Source organism: Mugil cephalus, chromosome 4, assembly GCF_022458985.1.
Source record: "Mugil cephalus isolate CIBA_MC_2020 chromosome 4, CIBA_Mcephalus_1.1, whole genome shotgun sequence".
Lineage (NCBI taxonomy): Eukaryota > Metazoa > Chordata > Actinopteri > Mugiliformes > Mugilidae > Mugil > Mugil cephalus.
Window position 1 is genome coordinate 15,090,265 of NC_061773.1, and position 19,334 is coordinate 15,109,598.

Sequence of the window (19,334 nt, forward strand, 5' to 3'; positions counted from 1 at the left end):
CAATATGGTGGAGGGGGTGGGGCGGTTGTCAGGGTAACGGCTCTTCCCCCTCACCTCTGATTGGCCAGAACCGTGAAGTTTTCGCGCCAACGCGTTGCATTGTGGGGATTGTTAGCGGAAGTCAGCAGGTCGAGGGGAAGCTTGGTGGTCGTGGTGTTGTTTGGATACAACCAGGGCTCCGTGTCTTGGTGTTTAGTTGTTTTGTTTTTTTTTAGTCCGGAGAGTAATTTTAAACTAGAAACCATAACCACCACTTTGTGCGAATGAGGGGCGAAGAGTCGTCGGATTCCGAGTCGGGGAGGATGGAGGAGAGTTCAGTCCGGAGGAGTTTGGAGGCGTTGTGTCAGGAATTAAACATGGACGAGGAGACTGCCACTGAAGCCATGGACAACTTCACAGCCATATGGAATACCTACACACTGGAGGTGGATAATGTCCTCTGAATAACCTGTGTCCGTTTAATAATCCAGGCTTCATTTAAACTCAGTACTGTTGTTCAACTTTTGTTTAACTCGGCGCACGGACAGCGGGACACGCACAGTGCGGTTAAAGGGCTTCAGCTAATGTTTTCATTCTGCTGTCTTGAGCCGCAACCATCGATAGATTTAATCGTGTATTAGTTTAAAACAAACAGTCATCGTGACAAGCATAAATGCATGTTTATTCAGTGTTACAGCAGCCTCTAAACATAGACAGCGAGGTGGTTTAAGATTAAATGTAAAATATACAGAATGGAGTAAATCAGGAAATATGGATATTTCATAACAATACTCTGCTGAATATACACTGTACACTGAAATTATTATGTTATATAAAGTATTGAATAGATAAACTAGATCTACACTACTACAATACACGACACAATGTATGAAGAAATTATAATCATTGCCACTTAATTAGGTACACCACTGAAACCAAATCCATATTAATATAACTTCTCTGAACGACATCTTCTTTGATGGTTGATCTGATGTTCAGCTGACATTGAAACAGTGTCAGAAAGGTGGTAATTCAACTAGATGATCATTTTGGAGGATGTAGTTGTGGTCCTTTTAAACTGGATTGGACTATTGAGCCTGACTCACCAACTGCAAATAATAGGAACATGTGATAGTTCAACAGTATTACATGGCACAGCCTCCATTTGAAACAGAACGATACTTAAGTGCAGCTTTGAGCTTTTGTACAATCATTTTATAAAACATGGTACCAGTAAAAAAAAAAATCAAAAAACAAATACCTCAACCAGCTGCAAAGTCAAAACACTTTGAACATGTTAATGCATTAGTAATAATAAAATATTCGCCCACTTCCAACACAGTCTGAACACATGTGCCCCAAAAGTTTCACAATTTTAAATCACTGGACCTTAACGAGTTGTCTCACTAGTGTCCCTAATGAACTAGCAATTAAATGATTGTCAGACATTTGCAGAAAGAGCAGATTTTCATTTCATGCATTTTTCACCCTGTAGTTTTAAGACATGTATTACTGTGTTGCACCATGTTCTTGGTGAACTGACAGTCCGTCTAGTTTCCCTTCCCCCTGTTAGATGGGTGCAGTCCTGGCCTGTGATTACATTATCACCATCCTCAATGTCACTGAATTCAGGGATCAAAGTGGTTTTACAGCCTCATCATTAATGACATTGCTCCGGGGTGACAGATAAGAGAGGAACGGAGCAGCTGCCACATGCTGGTTAAATGCCACTCAAGGCAACTGTTGACTAATTTATCCAGCCTGCTAACAGCTGCTTGGGTCCTGAGTGACATTTAGCATTTGACACTGTGGTGGCTCAACGACAAAAACCTTTTCAGAAGAGTATATACACACTTTTGTAATGCAGCAGAAGCCTGTGTTACAGTAGCCAGCACTAATGTTTCTCATTCATTATTCTTGATGTAAAATGTCATAAAATCCTGAAGACGTGTTGAATTATTACACAGTATATTGGATTTAAGTTGAGAGCTATAAATTTAAAAAATAATATTAAAGAAAATGTTAAATATAAAGCTTAAAATAAAAAAATGCAAATGTGAATATTAAATAGGAGATAGAAACGTTATGAACAAGCAGCAAAAGAAGCAGCTTTCTTATACTCTGACATAAACCAGACAAAATTAGAAAATACTCACAGTTATGAAGCTTATTACTGCAAAATGTTGCCACTTCATTTTGAACAGGGATTAACTCACATTTGTTTTCAAAGCTCATATCATGAAAAAAAAAAAACAAAGAATTTTCTGGTGATTTTCTGTCTTGGTTCAGATTATTGTCTATAAAACGTCTGTTCTGTTTTTATCACTTTAAAATGATCTCAACATTTATTTATGTCTAATGTTTGCTGCCTGTTTCTGCAGCCGTTGATGCAGGAGTTATTATTATTATTGTCATCATCATAAAGCGTTCTGCCTTTTAAAATGGGTGAAATGTTTTTTATGTTTTTGTGCCTGTGCAGGGAGAGGTGGTTCACTGGTTGGCCTGTTCGCTGTATGCAGCCTGCAGGAAGGGCTCCACTCCCACAGTGGGTAAAGGCCTGATGGAGGGAAACTGTGTCTCACTCACCAGGATCCTTCGCTCGTCCAAACTCAGGTCAGACTCCAGACTCCCAACTCCCAACTATCTGTAATGTTCAGTTTATGTTGAAACGGCGTCAGAAAGTCGGTAATTAAACTGGATGATCATTTTGGAAGGTGCAGTTGGTGGTGCTGTTAAACTGGATTAAATTAAACTAAAGTTGTGTCAGTTCAGTATTACTAGAAACCACAACCACCACAATTATTTGAGACCAATGCTGAAAACTAGCACCTTTATATTTCAGTTCACATTTAAAACATTTTAAACCCATGATAATACATTTTTTGGCTACTTCGCTGAAACATAAACAACTTGCTCTGTTATTGTAAAGTGGAGCGTTGTGTTTGCGCTTGTTTTTACCTTGTTTTTCCAGTATTCAGTCACTGAATTTTCCACAAAATGATGCCAGAAAAATAAGATGACTAATCATTTTGTAGTTAATAATAATTTATTCGTATCACATACTTCTGACAAACGTTTAATCAAAAATGTAAAATTGGTCGTACAGCAAGATTTATTGCAGGATTGTTACACAAAAATGTGTTTACGAGTGTACGTAATCAAGTGAGTGCAGATTAATCGTGTATTTATAATAGAAATATAACAGAAAGATACTTCGGTACAACTCAAACAAAAGATGTATATATATAGTAGTTTAGTTTAGACCTCTCCTTCCCAAACGTCTGGATGCGTTTTGTTCTTTCCTTCTGATTCCTTGTCTGCGTCCTTGTTGCTCTTATGAACTCCTCTTGACACTTCTGTCCTTTTCTTCCAGTTTAATCCAGTTCTTCTCTAAGATGAGCAAGTGGGCCGACATGTCCAACCTGCCGCAGGACTTCAGGCTGCGCATGGAGCGGCTGGAGCGCAACTTTGAAGTCTCCACCGTGATCTTCCGCAAGTTTGAGCCCATCTTCATGGACATGTTTCAGAATCCGCAGGGAGGCGAGCCGCCGAGGCAGCCACGCAGCCGGAAACACAGGCACGACACACACACTCAGATCAGCGTCTTCACCACAGACTAACCACAACTACGACGTACTCTCACCTCAGTCCAAAACTGTTACGACCAACGTTGTGGGGAGTTTTTGTTTCCTAAAATATAAATCTGTAGAAAGTGCACATTAGAGTCTAAATCATAAATTCCTGTTTGGAAAACTGCAACTGTTTTTCTTTTACCTGTCTCAGTTGTTGTTTAGTTTTCCAACCACACACATAACTAGTCAGTCCTGAAGTTGAAAACACACAAACTCAGTGTCACGTTTAGTCATCACACACACACACTGTTAGTTATGTTTCTATAACCACAAACACTGTTTATTTGGTTCTGTCTAACAATGTGTTCTCTGTCCTTCTCTGCAGGAGGCTGCCCTGTCACATCAGCGATGTGTTCAAGTTTTGCTGGACTCTGTTCGTCTACACCAAAGGTACCAACACACAAAACATCTTTAACTTTCTGCTGTTGCATTGACTTTGATGTTGTGTTGTCATGAAGTTTCTGGTATTCTGTGTGTGGAGTCTGTGGTGTGTAGAGCTACTTTAGTGCCACATGTTCCTATTATTATTATTATTATTATTATTTTGACGTCAGTGGCCAAGGCTAAATAACACTTTAGTTTTTACAAAAACTTTATTCTGTAAAATGATCCTCTAGTTAAATCGACACCTTTCTGACACTGTTATAGAAGCCCTGAAGGAGGATTTAGTGCAGGACTGTTAGATTAGAATGAATTCACTAGTGTACCTAATGAACTGGCAAGTGAGGGCATGATGCTAAATAGGACATTCAGTATCACTGTTCTTGGTCCTTCTTGTATTATTTTGTAATTTTCCAGCTAGCATCTTAACTTGCATTAAAAAAAAATAAAATGTCAAAGTTACCAAACTTGTGTGAAACTGTAATAATAAAATATGAAATAAGTAAAAGTAATAATTCTGTAGCAACAGTCCTGATTATACTTATGCTGATGTATATCATGTTTCTGTGTAAAGAAACATGCACAGAGAAGAGAAACATGTAAAACATGTTTTCACAATTTTACTTAAAAACTGGCAAGTGAGTTTATATTATTTCCAGATTTCTGTTACAGTTTCCCAAATGCCACAGTGATCTATGAAGAGAGTTTGTTTTATTTCATTTACAGACTGAAAGCAGAGACATAAAGTCAAACATGTCACAAATAAATTAATCCTAATTTGCATCATAAAACATCTATTTTTTTTTTTTTTTGTTGTTCCTGAAAAATTACCAAGTCACCAAATTTGTATCGACAAGCTTCACAAATGATTGACTTTCCTCTCTGAAGGACGGCCTTCGGCCTCGGCCTCATGATGTAACTGTGTTTCTGTGTTTGTGAAGGGAACTTCCGTATGATCGGAGATGACCTAGTGAACTCTTACCACCTGCTGCTCTGCTGTCTGGACCTGGTGTTTGGCAACGCGCTGCTCTGTGCCAACAGGAAGGATCTCATCAACCCCACGTTCAGAGGTGAATCCAGACTGAAAATCTAATCAGACTTGTGTTCAGTCACCTGACATTCGCTGTGGTGGCACTTTACTTAATGACGTGCGTTTTCAGGCCTGCCGGCTCTGTACCGCGTCGACGGCCATGTCTCCCCAGACGAGCCTCCCCCCTGTGTGTTGGACAGACTCTGTGAGCTGCACGACGGTTTGGTGGTGGAGGCGAAAGGCATCAAACAGCACTACTTCAAACCCTACATACAGAAACTGTTCCATAAACATGTAAGCTCTCTTTATCAACATTCATGGCTGCCATAAACTAAAACCAAATGAAATGTCGCAAAGCACTTATCTTTATCTCACGGGTCTGTTCCTGTTTATCATGTTTGTCCTGATCTAATTTCAACAAATCAGATCCTAAAAGGCAACGAGGAGTTTCTGACGGAGATGTTGGATCCTCAGAACTTCATCGACAACAAGTAAGTCCTTCACCACCTCCCTCTTCCTTTCCTCATCTACAACTATAACGAGACGGTTCTGTGCTGTATTGTGTGACTGTGTTTCTGTGTGCGTGTTGTGAACAGTAAAGCCATAAACAGGGAGTACGAGGAGTACGTGTTGACGGTGGGAGACTTCGATGAGCGCGTGTTTCTGGGAGCCGACGCCGATGAGGAAATCGGGACCCCCAGGAAGGTGGTTCAGGAGCCGTCGGCCAGTCAGACGAGCGCTCGCAACCAGCTGCAGCAGCACGTGGAGAAGGTGAACACACGAGGGACCCGGGGTGGGAGTGGAAATCCAGTTCAAACCTACAACATGTTCCAGTTCTCAGTCTGAATTGTATCATCCAAGCCATCATCCTCTGTTGTGGTGGGAGTGAAACTTATCTTTAGGGGTTTTTAGTTGTGTCTGACTTGGACATGTTTACATCGGTGCTGCTACCACATCCAGTACAACATCTGTCTGTCTAATATAGTATTGAGTTTTAAGAACGGCTTGTTTTCAACTACTTGTAAATAGCATTGTCCAAACCAGCTGCCCCATCACCTCCACTGATGAGGGTAATGTTAAAAAGTACTAAGGGGGCTCTGATCAATTTGCCAATATTCCTCCTGAATACTTTGATCCTCCACCTCTATAATAAATGATCTGATCAGATGATGCAACAAAGGCAAAATAATTTCCCAAACTGTCCACCTGCCCGAGATATTTGGCTTTTTTATATGTTACGTCCTGACCACTGGACCGGACCACGATATTATTTGTATATTGAGGTCAGGTAGAGTGTCAGATTGTGCTGTGACAGGTAATAAAACGACTGGTTTGGTGCAGGACAAAGTTTTTCCGCGCAGAAAAAGAAAAATGATCTGGAAGTGAATCAGTAAAGATTTAAACATTGAGCAAAATTGACGGTGGCAATAATATTGATAAACTCTAAGACGTAGGTCTTCAACAGGGGGAGGTACTGCTGGGGGGTCGCACAATCTTTGATTAATTAGACATTTTTCATATATATTTATTACACAATGACTCTGTCATGTTCCCATAATGACAAAACATTTAGCTATGTGTAGAGTTAGAACTGTCAATTATTTTCTTTACCTCTCAGTTTTATATATATAATTATTTTCTTGACAGTTCTAACTTTAAACGTAGCTAAATGTTTTGTCATTAGGGGAACGTGACAGAGTCAGTGTGTAATATGCAGCGTTGTGATTGGCACCGTAGCCACAGAGGGCAGGGCCTGCTGTGTACAGGAGGCTTATATTGAAATAAATTTAAAAAATATATATACTTGAACCTGTGTTTTATGTGAATAGCTTACTACTTTAATAATAATGCATATTCATAAATAGCAGTATACAGTAGGTGGGGGGTCCCTACTTGATCTCTCCATCAGTTTTGGGGTCCTTGGCCTGAAAAAACGTTGAAGACCGGTGCTGTAAGATGTGTAACCCCTCTCTCTGTCTGCAGTCGGGCTCTCTGGCCCCGTCCACCCCCCTGACAGGACGAGTCTACCTGAAGGAGAAGGACCTGCTCGTCACACCCGTCTCCTCGGCAACGCAGAGTGTCAGCCGGCTGCAGAGCATGGTGGCCGGTTTGAGGACGGCCCCCAGCGACCACCTGATGCAGATCTTCAAGTCAGTGCTTCTTTTTTTTTTCTTCTTTTTATTTAATCCTTTGTGATTTAGATGAGTGTAAATAGTTTTCTTGGAAAATGATGCTTTTAAATTATAGAAAACTAGAACCACAACTGGTCCAGTGAACATCTTTTAATGAATGTAGGTACCGTGTAGATCAGGTATCAGTTTGGTTCTGTGCTGGTCCTGTTACAGGTCCTGCTCCAGAGATCCCACAGACGCCATCTTGGCCCGAGTAAAGACATTGGGACAAACCTTCAAAGAACATTACACGAAGGATTCTGAGGACACGCCCGGCTCTCACATAGGTACAAAAAGACAAAACGGCGTCTTTTCATAGCTCCACAGATGTTGGGATGTGAGGTATGTGACCGCGTCTGTTGTCTTCTGATCCAGACTTTGCAGAGAACCGTCTGAAGTTGGCCGAGATCCTCTACTACAAGATCCTGGAGAACGTCATGGTTCAGGAGACCAAACGACTGCACGGCAAAGACATGAGCGTAAGAAGCATTTTATCCTTGGATTAACCAAAACAAGACGTCTGAGATGAGATAACAAATATCACTTTACTTGATTACTTTTTAATAAGCTCTTATCAAGCGAGGAGGAGGAGGAGGAGGCTAAACCCTGAGATAAAGAGTGTGAATACCAGACAAAGCATAGATAGAATAAAACACTTAAGACTAAAATGTCAGAATAATAGGAACATGTGTCAGTTTAATAGTACGATCAACCACAGCCTCCAGCCAGAGTCATTGAAAACTAACAGAGAATCCCTGAATTATTCTGCTCATCATTTTCTCCGCATGTCTTTAATTATCTCAGCTATAAAAGAAGAAAAAAAGCTATAAGCTGAGTCACACTGTAACTTAGATCAAGAACGGACTCATGTCTGGTGTGTTTATATCTGCTGCAGTGTAATTAGTGGATAATCATTCATCCACATCTTTATCAGCCTCAGGAAAGAAGTCTGAGACATGTGGTTATTTATTCATTTTTTTTCTATCAGACGTCTGCAGATTTAGCCTCTGAGTGAATTTAAATGTGTGTGTGTGCTGCTTTCAGGTTTTGCTGGAGCAGGACATCTTCCATTGCTCCCTGATGGCGTGTTGTTTGGAGGTGGTGTTGTTCTCCTACAGCTCCCAGAGGACTTTCCCCTGGATCATCAACGTCTTCAAACTGGCCCCATTCTACTTCTTTAAGGTATCGCACTCTGTTTTACTCTCATCACCAGCTGAGTTTCCATAATAAAAGTAATATTTCTGAAATTTCAATAAAGTACAATTGCGCTGTTTCCATTGAGAGGTGTTTTGCAAATGAGATGCAACTCTTGTAAAGTCTCGTCTTACAAGACTTCACTTTGAGAACGAAGGACTTCAAATGAACTGGTCACATGATCCCTGTGTCATCTCCAGTGACAGCGGTGATGGGGAAATGCAAAAAACGTGTTTGCATTGCACTTTTACGTTAAACTTTGAGAGATTTTTCAAAATGTAGGTGTTTTCATTACCTTCTTTTATTGAGATATTGGGGTTTTGTTCATTTCTAGGGGACATGAAAACACAGCAACTGTCTGAATCAGACATTTAAGTCTGATCACATTCTTCAGTAATGGCTCTATTACACATAACGAGGTCTCTCACAACAGGAAGTGTTACTGGTTGTTCAACAGCTAAGTGGATTTTAATAACCTTCTAGAGGATACTCATTTATGTCAAGAACCACTTCAGTTAATTTCATTTTCTGAGTCTTGCTATGCCAGGTAAGGTCTTTACAGGTTGTGTAAATTGTGTTGTTGAGCTGGTTCCAGGTTTAGCGCTGGAGTTAAGCTATTGTCAGACCTTTGATTTTCATCTTTCCTGGGCACAAATGACCAGCTGGAAGAACAGCTGTGAACACACCCAGGGCTCATTGGAGTCATCTGATCTCAGACCACATGTGGAGGTGGTCTGGGTCATTTTTACCTAATAATAAATAAATCTATACATGAATTAACTGACAGGATTATTGTTCATGGTGCATATGGAAGATCCCAGCATTCAGTTATGATCTAGTATGATTTCATGATCTCATAATTGAGAGAGACTCTTTACAGCATATTTATCATCGCCCCAAGTCATGTGATCAGTCAGACCAGGTCAGATGTTCTGAACATGGCCTAATATTACAGAAGTATGTGAGCATCGCGATATTTTTGTTTGGAGAAATTCCCCTTTTTCCAAACCCTCAAGTCTTGCTCCTTCATAATGTGCCTTCATAACGTTGTTTGTGTGCAGGTGATCGAGGTGTTTATCCGCTCGGAGGAAGGTCTGTCCAGAGACATGGTGAAGCACCTGAACTCTATCGAGGAGCAGGTTCTTGAGAGCAGAGCGTGGACGTCAAACTCTGCCCTGTGGACGGCCCTGCAGGCTGCTGAGAACAAGGTCCCCACGGTGGAGGAGGTCAGAGGAACACACACAATAATAATGATAATAATAATGATAATGAACCTGTTTAAGTGTGTTGAGAGCAGGGTGTGGTTTGCCCTAAAAATGTAATAGTGTAAAATGCCTTAAAATATTAAGATTTTACATTTTGAGTTGACGACTAAACTGATTTCAAGTTGAACCTATAAAAAGAGAAGAAATTGAACCTTGTTGTCGTACACTTAAAAAGTCTTAAAGCATTAAATTTAATTTTAAAAAAAGTGTTTGGATAGTAGTTGAAGAGTAAATTAGATAAAAACAGCACAGTGTTCATGCTTTAGTCTAGAACCTGTTGTAAATGGTCTTTTATTTAAATGAGGGACGTCCTGATTGGTATTTTTTTGCTTCACAGTCACATTCAGTGATAATCAGGGGCTGGGGTTTCCTGTTTGACCTAACGTCACTTCATCTCTCTACAGGTGAATTTTTCCTCCAGTCTTGATTCGGGTTCAGGTTCAGGTTCTGGTTCTGGTGGCACCACTGGAGTTCAGCCTCATCTGCCTCTGTTGACCCTTTCCCCCATCATCCACCCCCGTATCAGGGAGTTCAGGTCAGGCCTGGGCAGCGCCCGTAAAGGTGGGTGTCACCGTCTAGTGTGTCTGTGTTTGTACTTACTGTCAGACTACACTTACACTTACATATCAGATTTTCACTTCACGATTATCATGGGCAAAAAAAGGCACAATAACGATGTCATCACAATATCAACAAAAAATGGAAATAATAACAGGGACAGGTGTAAAACACACTGTTCAAGTGGCACTGGATCGTTTACATGATATCACAGCCCTAATACTTACAGTGTGAAACCGACTTATTTGTTTTCTTCCACCTCTTCCAGATGTGCCTCCCTCTCCGCTGACGGTCCACGACAGATACAGCTCTCCTGCGGCCGGCAGCGCCAAACGTCGTCTCTTTGGTGACGATCCCCCGGCTCCGGTGACGAGCCTGACCCTCAGTGGGAGCCCGATGTCGTCTCCAGCCAAGAGGCTAACGTTTGGCTCGGGCACCACCCTGAAGATCGGAGGCCAGGGAACTCAGACCGCCGTCCTGAGTATCCCACTAGGTCACTACACATTTCCACAGACGTTTTAGAACCTTTCACACGGGACTAGTTTTAACTGGGGACCTGTTGAACTTTCTAATAATTACAGAGGATTTTAATTTCATCTGAATCGGCAGCGTCTGTGATTGATGAAGCAACAAACACACAGCAAGTTACCTACCATGTTTGTATTTAAATATTTAAATACACAAAGGATAAATACAGTCTCATCATATCATGTTTTATTTAAAAAAAATGCATTTTTTATTATTAATTCAAATCTTTGAGGTGTGTGAAGCTGTCAAAAAGTGTGCAGGTATGACATGTAGTGGAAGCAGAAAGTAAGAGTCGTCGTAACCAGGAGAAAAGTCAGTAAAACACAGAGTTTACGTGTCCAGTGTGATTGAACCAAATGACGTCCCCAGATAAAACTATTTCTGTATGAATGGGGTTTAAGACTCTTTACCTGAACCTGTAGTTTTTTCTTTTTCTTGCACATAGATGTTTGAGCTGCAGTGTCAGATAATTGAGAGCAAACAGTCAGTCAGACAGGTTCTGATCTTTACCAGTTGCATCTTTGTGTGAATACTGTTCTCACTGACTGTTACATGTGATCCCTCTGTTACAGTCACTGCTCAGATCCTGCTGACCACCTCCCCCAGCCGTCCCACCATCGCCCCGACCGCCGAACCCCAGACAGGAAACGCGCGGCCGCGGCGCACCGGCTCACTGGCCCTGTTCTTCAGGAAGGTAGGAGAATGGATTTAACGTTCACTGTTCAGTCAGTATTTATTTTTTTCATGTCACTGGACCCTTTGCTTCACTGTCTCTGTCCAAGAAACAAACAAATGTTCACATCAGTCGATCCCATGATGAGTGGAGTCTTTTCCATTCATTTTTGTTTTTAAACCTTTATTAGTGAAAAAATGAGAGTGAGACAAAAGGGAGATATAAAAAACATAGGAACAATACAAAATAATTATATAAAACAAAACAGAAGCGTAGTAGCGACAAAACATATTGGGGCATTGGGAAGGTTGGGAGTAGGCATGTATGTGTGTGTACATGTGTGTGTATCTTGACTGGATGATGTGCATATTAGGATGTAGTGAATGAGGCGACAGTCTTATGGTATTTATGATGTAGTACGATATAAGGGTAAGTCTCAGCAATGAGGTGCGGGGCCAGACCAGGACCCAGAGAGACAAGCAACATTAATTAATTGTGGCTTTAAAAGTGACTGAAACAATGAGCAGATTTTAAAAACAGTTGCTTATAAATTTGACATTACAAAGTTGACATGATTCACCTCTAGTTAATCTGTGTTTTTACCAAGAAAACTAGTCAAGACTTTTCTTTACCTGCCTCTGACCGTGGTTTAGTCTCACATGTGTTTTATTATTATTTATTTGTGTTATTTTTGTGGATTGTGTGGATTTCCAGGTGATAGCTGTCCATCTTCTCCAGTGTCCTTTATCTTAACACCTCTCGGCTGCATCTGTGTCTTGTTTTTGTTTTTTTTCCTGCTGTTTGATATTTTTTTTCTTTCTTGACCGGCTCGTTCTCTCCGTCTGTTTTCAGGTTTATCACCTGGCCAGCGTCCGTCTGAGGGATTTGTGCGTGAAGTTGGACATCTCGTCGGAGCTGCGAGGGAAAATTTGGACGTGCTTCGAGCACTCTCTGGTCCACTGCACCAGTCTGATGAAAGACAGACACCTGGACCAGCTGCTGCTGTGCAGCATCTACATCATATCTAAAGTGAGGAGATGTCTCTGAAGGTTCTCAGTCATCCAGGACATGGTTTATACACAGGAAAACTAACATGGAACAAGGGAGACTGTACCTGTTGGGTTACTTGAGGAGGTTTCCCCACTTTGCTTCTGTAGTCATGTGAGTTTCAGGTGGACAACTCCCACAGATGTTCCTGATAAACATCTCCCCACCCAGCGATTAGAAAAGAAGACTTAGATGAAACCTCATCTAGAAACCTGACAAGTCCAGTTTCCCTTGTTTTTTTTTTTTTTTTATGACTTTGTGAAAAGGGATCTTACCTCTGAATTATTTGTAGATTGTGTGGTGTAAGTGACACATTTATTTATTTATATATAAACATTTGTGTTTATTTCTGAACAATTTCTCAGTCTTTAGTCATTGTTGAAGCAGAGAATTGCTCAGACTAATAGTACAGACACTACTGCTTTGTGTCAGAAGGGGCCAGTTGAGTTGTGAGTATCTATTGAGCATGTTTCCTGGTTTACTGGCATCTACCACCTTTACTGTCGACTGTAACTGCTGTGATCTTTTTTTTGTCCACTTCAGATCACCAAAGAGACACACACCTTCCAGGACATCATGAAGTGTTACCGCAGTCAGCCACAGGCCAGCAGCCATGTGAGAAACAAACACAAACTACTTTAACTTCCAGATGAGAGAAGTCGTATTTGTGGAGACTTACTCTGTTTGTGTTGGTGTTTGTTTGCAGGTTTACCGCAGCGTCTTGATCCGTCACACACCCAGAGAGTTGGTGGCTGATGAAAACATGGAGGTGGATTCTGTTTCAGGTGGAGAATGTAAGTTCAGGCATGAATAACTCGATGTAATGGACTTGATACATGGATAATGTAGCTGGATTTTTTTTTCTTCATTTATTTTTAAAGTAATTCACTCTCACACACTCACTGATGATGTCGTGTTGTTTGACGTGTTGCTGTTACTCTTATGGCTTTAGCCACATAAAGTCGAGCTCAGACGATGTAATCGGCAAATCTTTGCTTGAGTGTAATAATTTCACAGTGCAGAGACACTAAACCACCTGACTTCCTGACCAGTAACTTACAGCAGCACTACGCTGCCTTTTATAACCAGACTGAGACTCTTTATTATCTACATCTCAGCCTTTTCGTTTGGCCAATTTTTGGCTTTTGAATATTTTGACATTTTGAGATATATTTTGAGATAAAGGTCTGAGGAGTTTTTGGTCTAATGCACCTTTTTCATATATAAGACTTTCTCGACTCGTCTAAGACTATCTATAGATGAAATAAAAAAAGAGAAAGAATCACATTCTAACCTCACTGCATCTTCTGACCCATCAGTCATCTTCTCTAAAGTTTTCTCTAAAGGATCCTGAACTTCTAAAGTCAGATTTATGGTCCACATCCCTCCTACACCACAGCCACTTCTATGATACTCTAGTCTGAAAGTGTAACTGCTCTGTTTAAAGCACACAGAGAAAGTAATTAACGAAACGATGCAGAAACACCAGTACACAAGTATAATATATTTACACTGTTGTAGCCCCTAAATCAGTCTTTAGTCTGATTCTTGGTCACACATGACGACCACATTCCAGTTAAATTAAATAAATCTGGACATGACCAGTGGGATCTCAGTGGTCATGTGATTAGTATTTAATTTATTTATTTATTTCCATGCTTGGCTTTCTTTGGATTCAGTTTGCGATTATTTGACACCGATGAAACTGTAAATCTTGACATTTGAAAAGCTGGTTTCACATTTATATCGATTAATTTCTCGGCCGATCTGTGTGTTTCTGTAGCTGCGGAGAAAACCAATCATCTCCCTGGAGACTCGACCTCCGACCAATCAGGAGAGGAGGAACGCGGCGACCTCATCCAGTTCTACAACTCGTTGTTTGTCCTGAAGATGAAGAGCTTCGTGCTGCGATACGCTACCCACGATAACCGGGTACGACACTCTCTCTGCGTGCTTCTGTCGTAGCGAGTTTAGAGAACGATGTTTAATGACGATCGTTCGATCCTCCAGGCCGACGCTCCTCCTCTGTCTCCGTTCCCGTCGGTCCGGGCTCAGCCTCTGTCTCCTCGCCGGGTCTCACAGAGACACTCGCTGTACGTCTCCCCTCACAAGAACTCGGCGGGCTGCCTCACCCCGAACTCCTACACCTACAGGATCAACAGCAGCCCGTCCAAGGCAAGGACGCACACTTTAACACACTGTCACACTCTTCTGGTGTCTGTGTGTTTTGAGCTTGAAATCTGCATTTTTATTTTATTTTTTATTTTTTTTCATTGTTGTGATGTGATTAAAAAGGAGACAGGTGATGATGGTGATGACAATAATCAGCCCGCAGCCCTGGGCTGGAAGGTTAAACTCACCTAAAAAAGAAAATAAATCAAGTTTATCTTAGGTCCATTCAGCTGAACATGGTGTCTATGAATAGGAAGGACTTTGGACTTCAAACATTTTACATTTTCATTCTCGCCTAACTTTGTTTTAGATTAGATCGCAGGAAACAACCTGATAATATTAACAATAGCAATAATATCAAGCCACTGAACTCATAAAGCAACCCTTTGACTATAACTGTACCAAGAGTTTATATAAATGCCACAAAGCACAAACATATAGTACAAAGGCTTTAGTAAAACAGTTGATACCAGGCGGACTCTCCCTCTGACCATTTGGATAAACAAACCCAAACTGTGCCACATTAGATTTTTACCTCAGGAAAAGGAATCTATGTACAAAATACTACAGGAGGCAGTGTATACATGATTCAAGGTTTAACTGTGTGCTTTCTCTGTTAGCTGAAGCTAACTGGTTAGCTCCAGCTATGTTAGGCTTGCTGCCAGTCGATCGAGCAGCTTCTTTAGTTTCAAATGATACCCAGCAAAGCAGAGTGGATTGTGTGTGCTGTGACATCAACACGTTTTCAATAATATATACTCATGATGAACAGATAGATGGATGGATATATATATTCATCCTGTGAGAAATTTGGTATCTTGAGGGATCATTACACAGAGGTAGGAGGAATTACAGCCAGCAAAAGGGTAGAAAAATAAAAAAAATATAGCGAGGTAGAATTTATAAAAAGTCTGTTTAACATATGCCAAGATGTTTAGTATATAAATGTATAGAAAAAAAATGCACTCCTGGTTAAACATTAAAAAGAAATGCTCCCTTTCTGCCTGCAGGAGTTATCAGACATCAACCGGATGATCCGACAAGGCTGCGTGAGCAGGAAGAGGGCCTTCACCATGGAGGGAGATGTGATGATGTCATCAGCGTGCGACTCCCCCAGCAAGAGGGCGTGTCCAGAGAACGGCAGCAGTCCAGATGTGCTGCTGAAGCGTCTGCAGGACGTCGTGTCCGAGCGTCAGAGTCACTGATCGTTACCAAACCAAACAGTCTAAACAGCTGACGGTTTGCGTTTTGCCTTTTTTTTTTCTTCTGCTGGTTCTGGTTAATCTTCGCATTTTCAGCTTAGGATCAGAGAAACCAGCGTGATTCATTCATTTTTATTTTATCCAGACACTTCCAGCGTCACACCCCAACACTTTCTGACCCTTCCCTTTAGTGGCAGGGACTCTCTCTGCTCAGTTTACCTGTTACAGTTTGAGGAAACTGTTGAACCTCCAGACGTGAATAATACAGAACGGTAGAACAGTTCCTCTTGTTGTCTCAACCCAAAGAAAAACCTCCTAAGTGCTCTTGCTAGCAAGCTAGCTAGGAAAGCTAATTGAGAAGTAATTAAATGCTGCCAACTCCTTTTTCACATCAGGGAAAAACCCAACAGCGTGACTGCCAACATACTAATATAGTATGTTTTGATGATTTATGCCTAATAGTGCAACAAAATCATGGCTTCAGCCAATTCAATATGGCAACAAAAGGTACCGGTTAAACCGGTCTGCTGTTTGGAAGCACAGGGTTGTGTCATTAAGTTTTGGATTTATTAAAAGAGGAGAAGCTTTTTCTTGGTTAATTAAATTTTAAAACCAGACACCAACGAAGCCTCTGAAATGAGTTGTGTTTAACATTCACTCTGTGTAAAGCTGTCGTGTATTGGGAGCCACTCGACCAGCAGTTATCAATCTTTGTTCGTTCTGGGCATCATGACAGCAGATGACGTAGCAGATAATTCAGTGTCTGTGCAGTGAATACGTTTCACTCTGCAGGAATTAATTTCCTCTAACAGACTCCATCTTTAACCATCTCTGACCGACTTAAAGTTCAACATTTATCTTTCAGAAAGAACATCCTCCTGACCTCAAATAAAATAATATTCCACCAATTTCCAGAAAAAAAAAACAGTTTATTTGAGTCAAAAGAGTTTATATTTTGTTACAGTCTGACAGTGAATTTGAAAACACTCGACGCTGTTTTCAGTCAGGCAACCTTCAGACTTTCATTTTCAATGTTTCTTGTCATTTCAGTGAAGTGGAATCAAAGAAGTGTTTTCATGGTTTGATCTGCCGACCTGTCAGAGTTGGTACCTTGTTTTATGTGTCTACAAAATAAATTACCGTATTTAAATTTTAAGTAGTGAAAAGAAGAAAGTGTGTTCAGTGTTTAAAAGAGTTGAAGCTGCTTGTTCATTGTTTCCTCTAACACGTCTTCCACTAGTGTCTTTGTTTGGTTACTTTCTGTGGATGCATTCAGATCAGTTTTACTTTGTTTTAATATTGTCTTTTGGGTTGTATATTGTTGTAATAATGGGCTTCATGCTAACACAATGCAGCAGCATTTGTATCTGTGTGTGTAGTATCTACACAACCTTTTATTGACCTTAACATTTTACTGAAACTGTCATTACTTTTTGTTTTAAAATTACATTTTTTTCTTTATTTGTAAAGAATTGAGAGTCAGAAACAAGTAGTTGTAAAATATTTCTGTGAGAACCTGAAAACATAATAATGAAAGGGTCTTTACTTTTCTGAACTCTCCAGTTGACGTCATGTTTGTGTTTTCTACAAGTTTTGTACAATAAACAATAACTTGTTTCACAAACTGTCCAGTTTCACTCTCCCTCATATTTTATTTTCCTAGAGGTTTAAAGTTAATTCTAGTTTAAACGTTTAAAATTACATTACACATGGTTTCCATAAACTCTATTGTGCTTCATTACATTCACATAACACATATGGTGATATCAGGTGTAATGATGAATATGTATGATGAAGCTAATGGACACATAATATCCACCCAATCAAAGCTAATTTACATTTTTGTTAACACAAACGGGTAAAATCCTTACATCGGCATTGCTAACATGTTGGAAAAGCTATGAATTAGCTAATAATGTTAGCATGCTATCATTTGCTAAGTAGCATTAAAGAGAAGCTAAACAGTTGAGGTTGATGGAAATGTCACTTGGTCACAAACTTAACCCTCCTGTCTCTTTCAGATTTATTAAGAGTCAGAGTCATTAACCTTTGAATGGGTCAAATTGACCCCAAAGATAGTAGGAGGGTTAAGGTAAATTGGAAAACTTGTTATTATCTTTTTGGGACGATGAACATTTCACAGTAGAACAGTTCTGAGTAGTTTAAGTTGAGTTATTAATAGTTATAGTTGTGTGTATGAACTATTTCACTGTGGAACAAAATGGTGGATTTATTAATATATTAGTAGCCTGCTGTGAACAGGATGGGACACAATGTTTGACTGTTGGATTCGGAGTTTATATCCACTTCCACAGGGAAACAGACCTCTGCTGTTTAGTCTGGGGAACGAGGAGCTGGCAATGAATGAAAAAGAGAGCAGAGGTGAAATCAGCTCCTGGAGAAAAAAGCATCGGACCCATGAAATATTAAATAATCTCATGTCACAGCGATTGAGATGAATTGCTTCACATCCCCGGTGGATGGTCACCGCTCACCTTGTGGAGATGTAAGGTCAGAGTGTCTTGTCAGAGGAACCACTGAGGCTAATTCAGTGGAGGTAGCCTGACTATTAAGCTAATTTTAGATCATTAGATTCAGTTTAACAGGATGAGAATGGATTGTCTTCATGGCGATAGGGAGCGTTATTGGTTTTCGTTCCTCATACTGTTAAACAAAAAAAAACTCTGAATCAACATCTAACAACTTAAAACCAACTTAAACCAGAAAAGTGAAAAGTACTCCAATAGAGGACACCAAGACATTTATGACTACTCTGAAGAAGTTCAAAGCTTCAGCAGATGTAACAGGGGAGAGACTGGATCCAACAACTGTTGCGTGGGTTCTTCACTAGTCAAACCTTCATGGGAGAAAAAGAGAGTTTACCCAAAGACATGTGGAAAACTCCTGAAATCTATTTAAAGACGGTTCTTTTGTCCCATGAGACCAAAGTGGAGCTTTTGTTTGACACCAACCTATGCACATCACCTGTGAAGCACGGTGGTGGCAGCATCATGCTGAGGCGAGGTTTCTCTGCAGGAAGCCATCAAAGACTAGTAAAGGTGGAAGGTAAAAAAAAAATCTGTATATCGAATTTATACCTTAACTTGTTGCATCAGCTGACCAGCAGAATAAAAACAAGACAGCAGGTGGAACAGTTTCCTAATAATCACATCAGGTTCCTCTCTACTGCCTGTGTTTTTGCAGAGATAAAAAACTACCAGAGTGTTTACGAGCAGACAATATGTAGAGATCAGAGCAGACACACACTTATTAACTGATGTTTTCATGACTGCTGCTTTTATTACAGTTCATGTCTGCACTGGATATGCGTTGCTATGGTAACAGCTATGGAGATTATGGTCTTTGCAAATCAAGACGAGGCAGTTTTTTTTTCCACCAGTGATTCCTCTTTGATGGAGGGAGGTTCAGATAAATTAAACAATTACTAAAGACTTAAATTATTTGTATTTTATTAACAGCCTTTCTGGGGGGTTTTAGTAAA

At 40.4% G+C, this 19,334-nt stretch overlaps 1 protein-coding gene across 1 annotated transcript; it reads left to right on the top strand.

Annotated features, from left to right (window-relative positions):
- Positions 1 to 120: 120 nt before the first annotated feature.
- Positions 121 to 17,456, top strand: rbl1 (retinoblastoma-like 1 (p107)). Its single transcript, XM_047582983.1, has 22 exons — positions 121 to 425; positions 2,459 to 2,592; positions 3,353 to 3,556; positions 3,937 to 4,001; positions 4,934 to 5,062; positions 5,153 to 5,316; positions 5,449 to 5,513; positions 5,619 to 5,793; positions 7,006 to 7,172; positions 7,368 to 7,480; positions 7,569 to 7,672; positions 8,238 to 8,375; positions 9,449 to 9,613; positions 10,057 to 10,213; positions 10,479 to 10,703; positions 11,311 to 11,432; positions 12,264 to 12,440; positions 13,002 to 13,073; positions 13,165 to 13,252; positions 14,242 to 14,390; positions 14,469 to 14,633; positions 15,641 to 17,456. Exons 1-22 carry the CDS (start codon positions 264 to 266, stop codon positions 15,833 to 15,835), a joined length of 3,135 nt encoding a protein of 1,044 aa, XP_047438939.1. The 5' UTR covers positions 121 to 263; the 3' UTR covers positions 15,836 to 17,456.
- The last annotated feature ends 1,878 nt before the right edge of the window (positions 17,457 to 19,334 follow it).

What these genes read in the sequence shown, in the direction of transcription:
- rbl1 (XM_047582983.1), top strand. Translation starts at nt 264, where the DNA reads ATGAGGGGCGAAGAGTCGTCGGATTCCGAGTCGGGGAGGATGGAGGAG. An exon ending in CTTCGCTCGTCCAAACTCAG is followed by an intron (nt 2,593 to 3,352) that starts GTCAGACTCCAG and finishes CTTTTCTTCCAG; the next exon opens with TTTAATCCAGTTCTTCTCTA. An exon ending in CCACGCAGCCGGAAACACAG is followed by an intron (nt 3,557 to 3,936) that starts GCACGACACACA and finishes CCTTCTCTGCAG; the next exon opens with GAGGCTGCCCTGTCACATCA.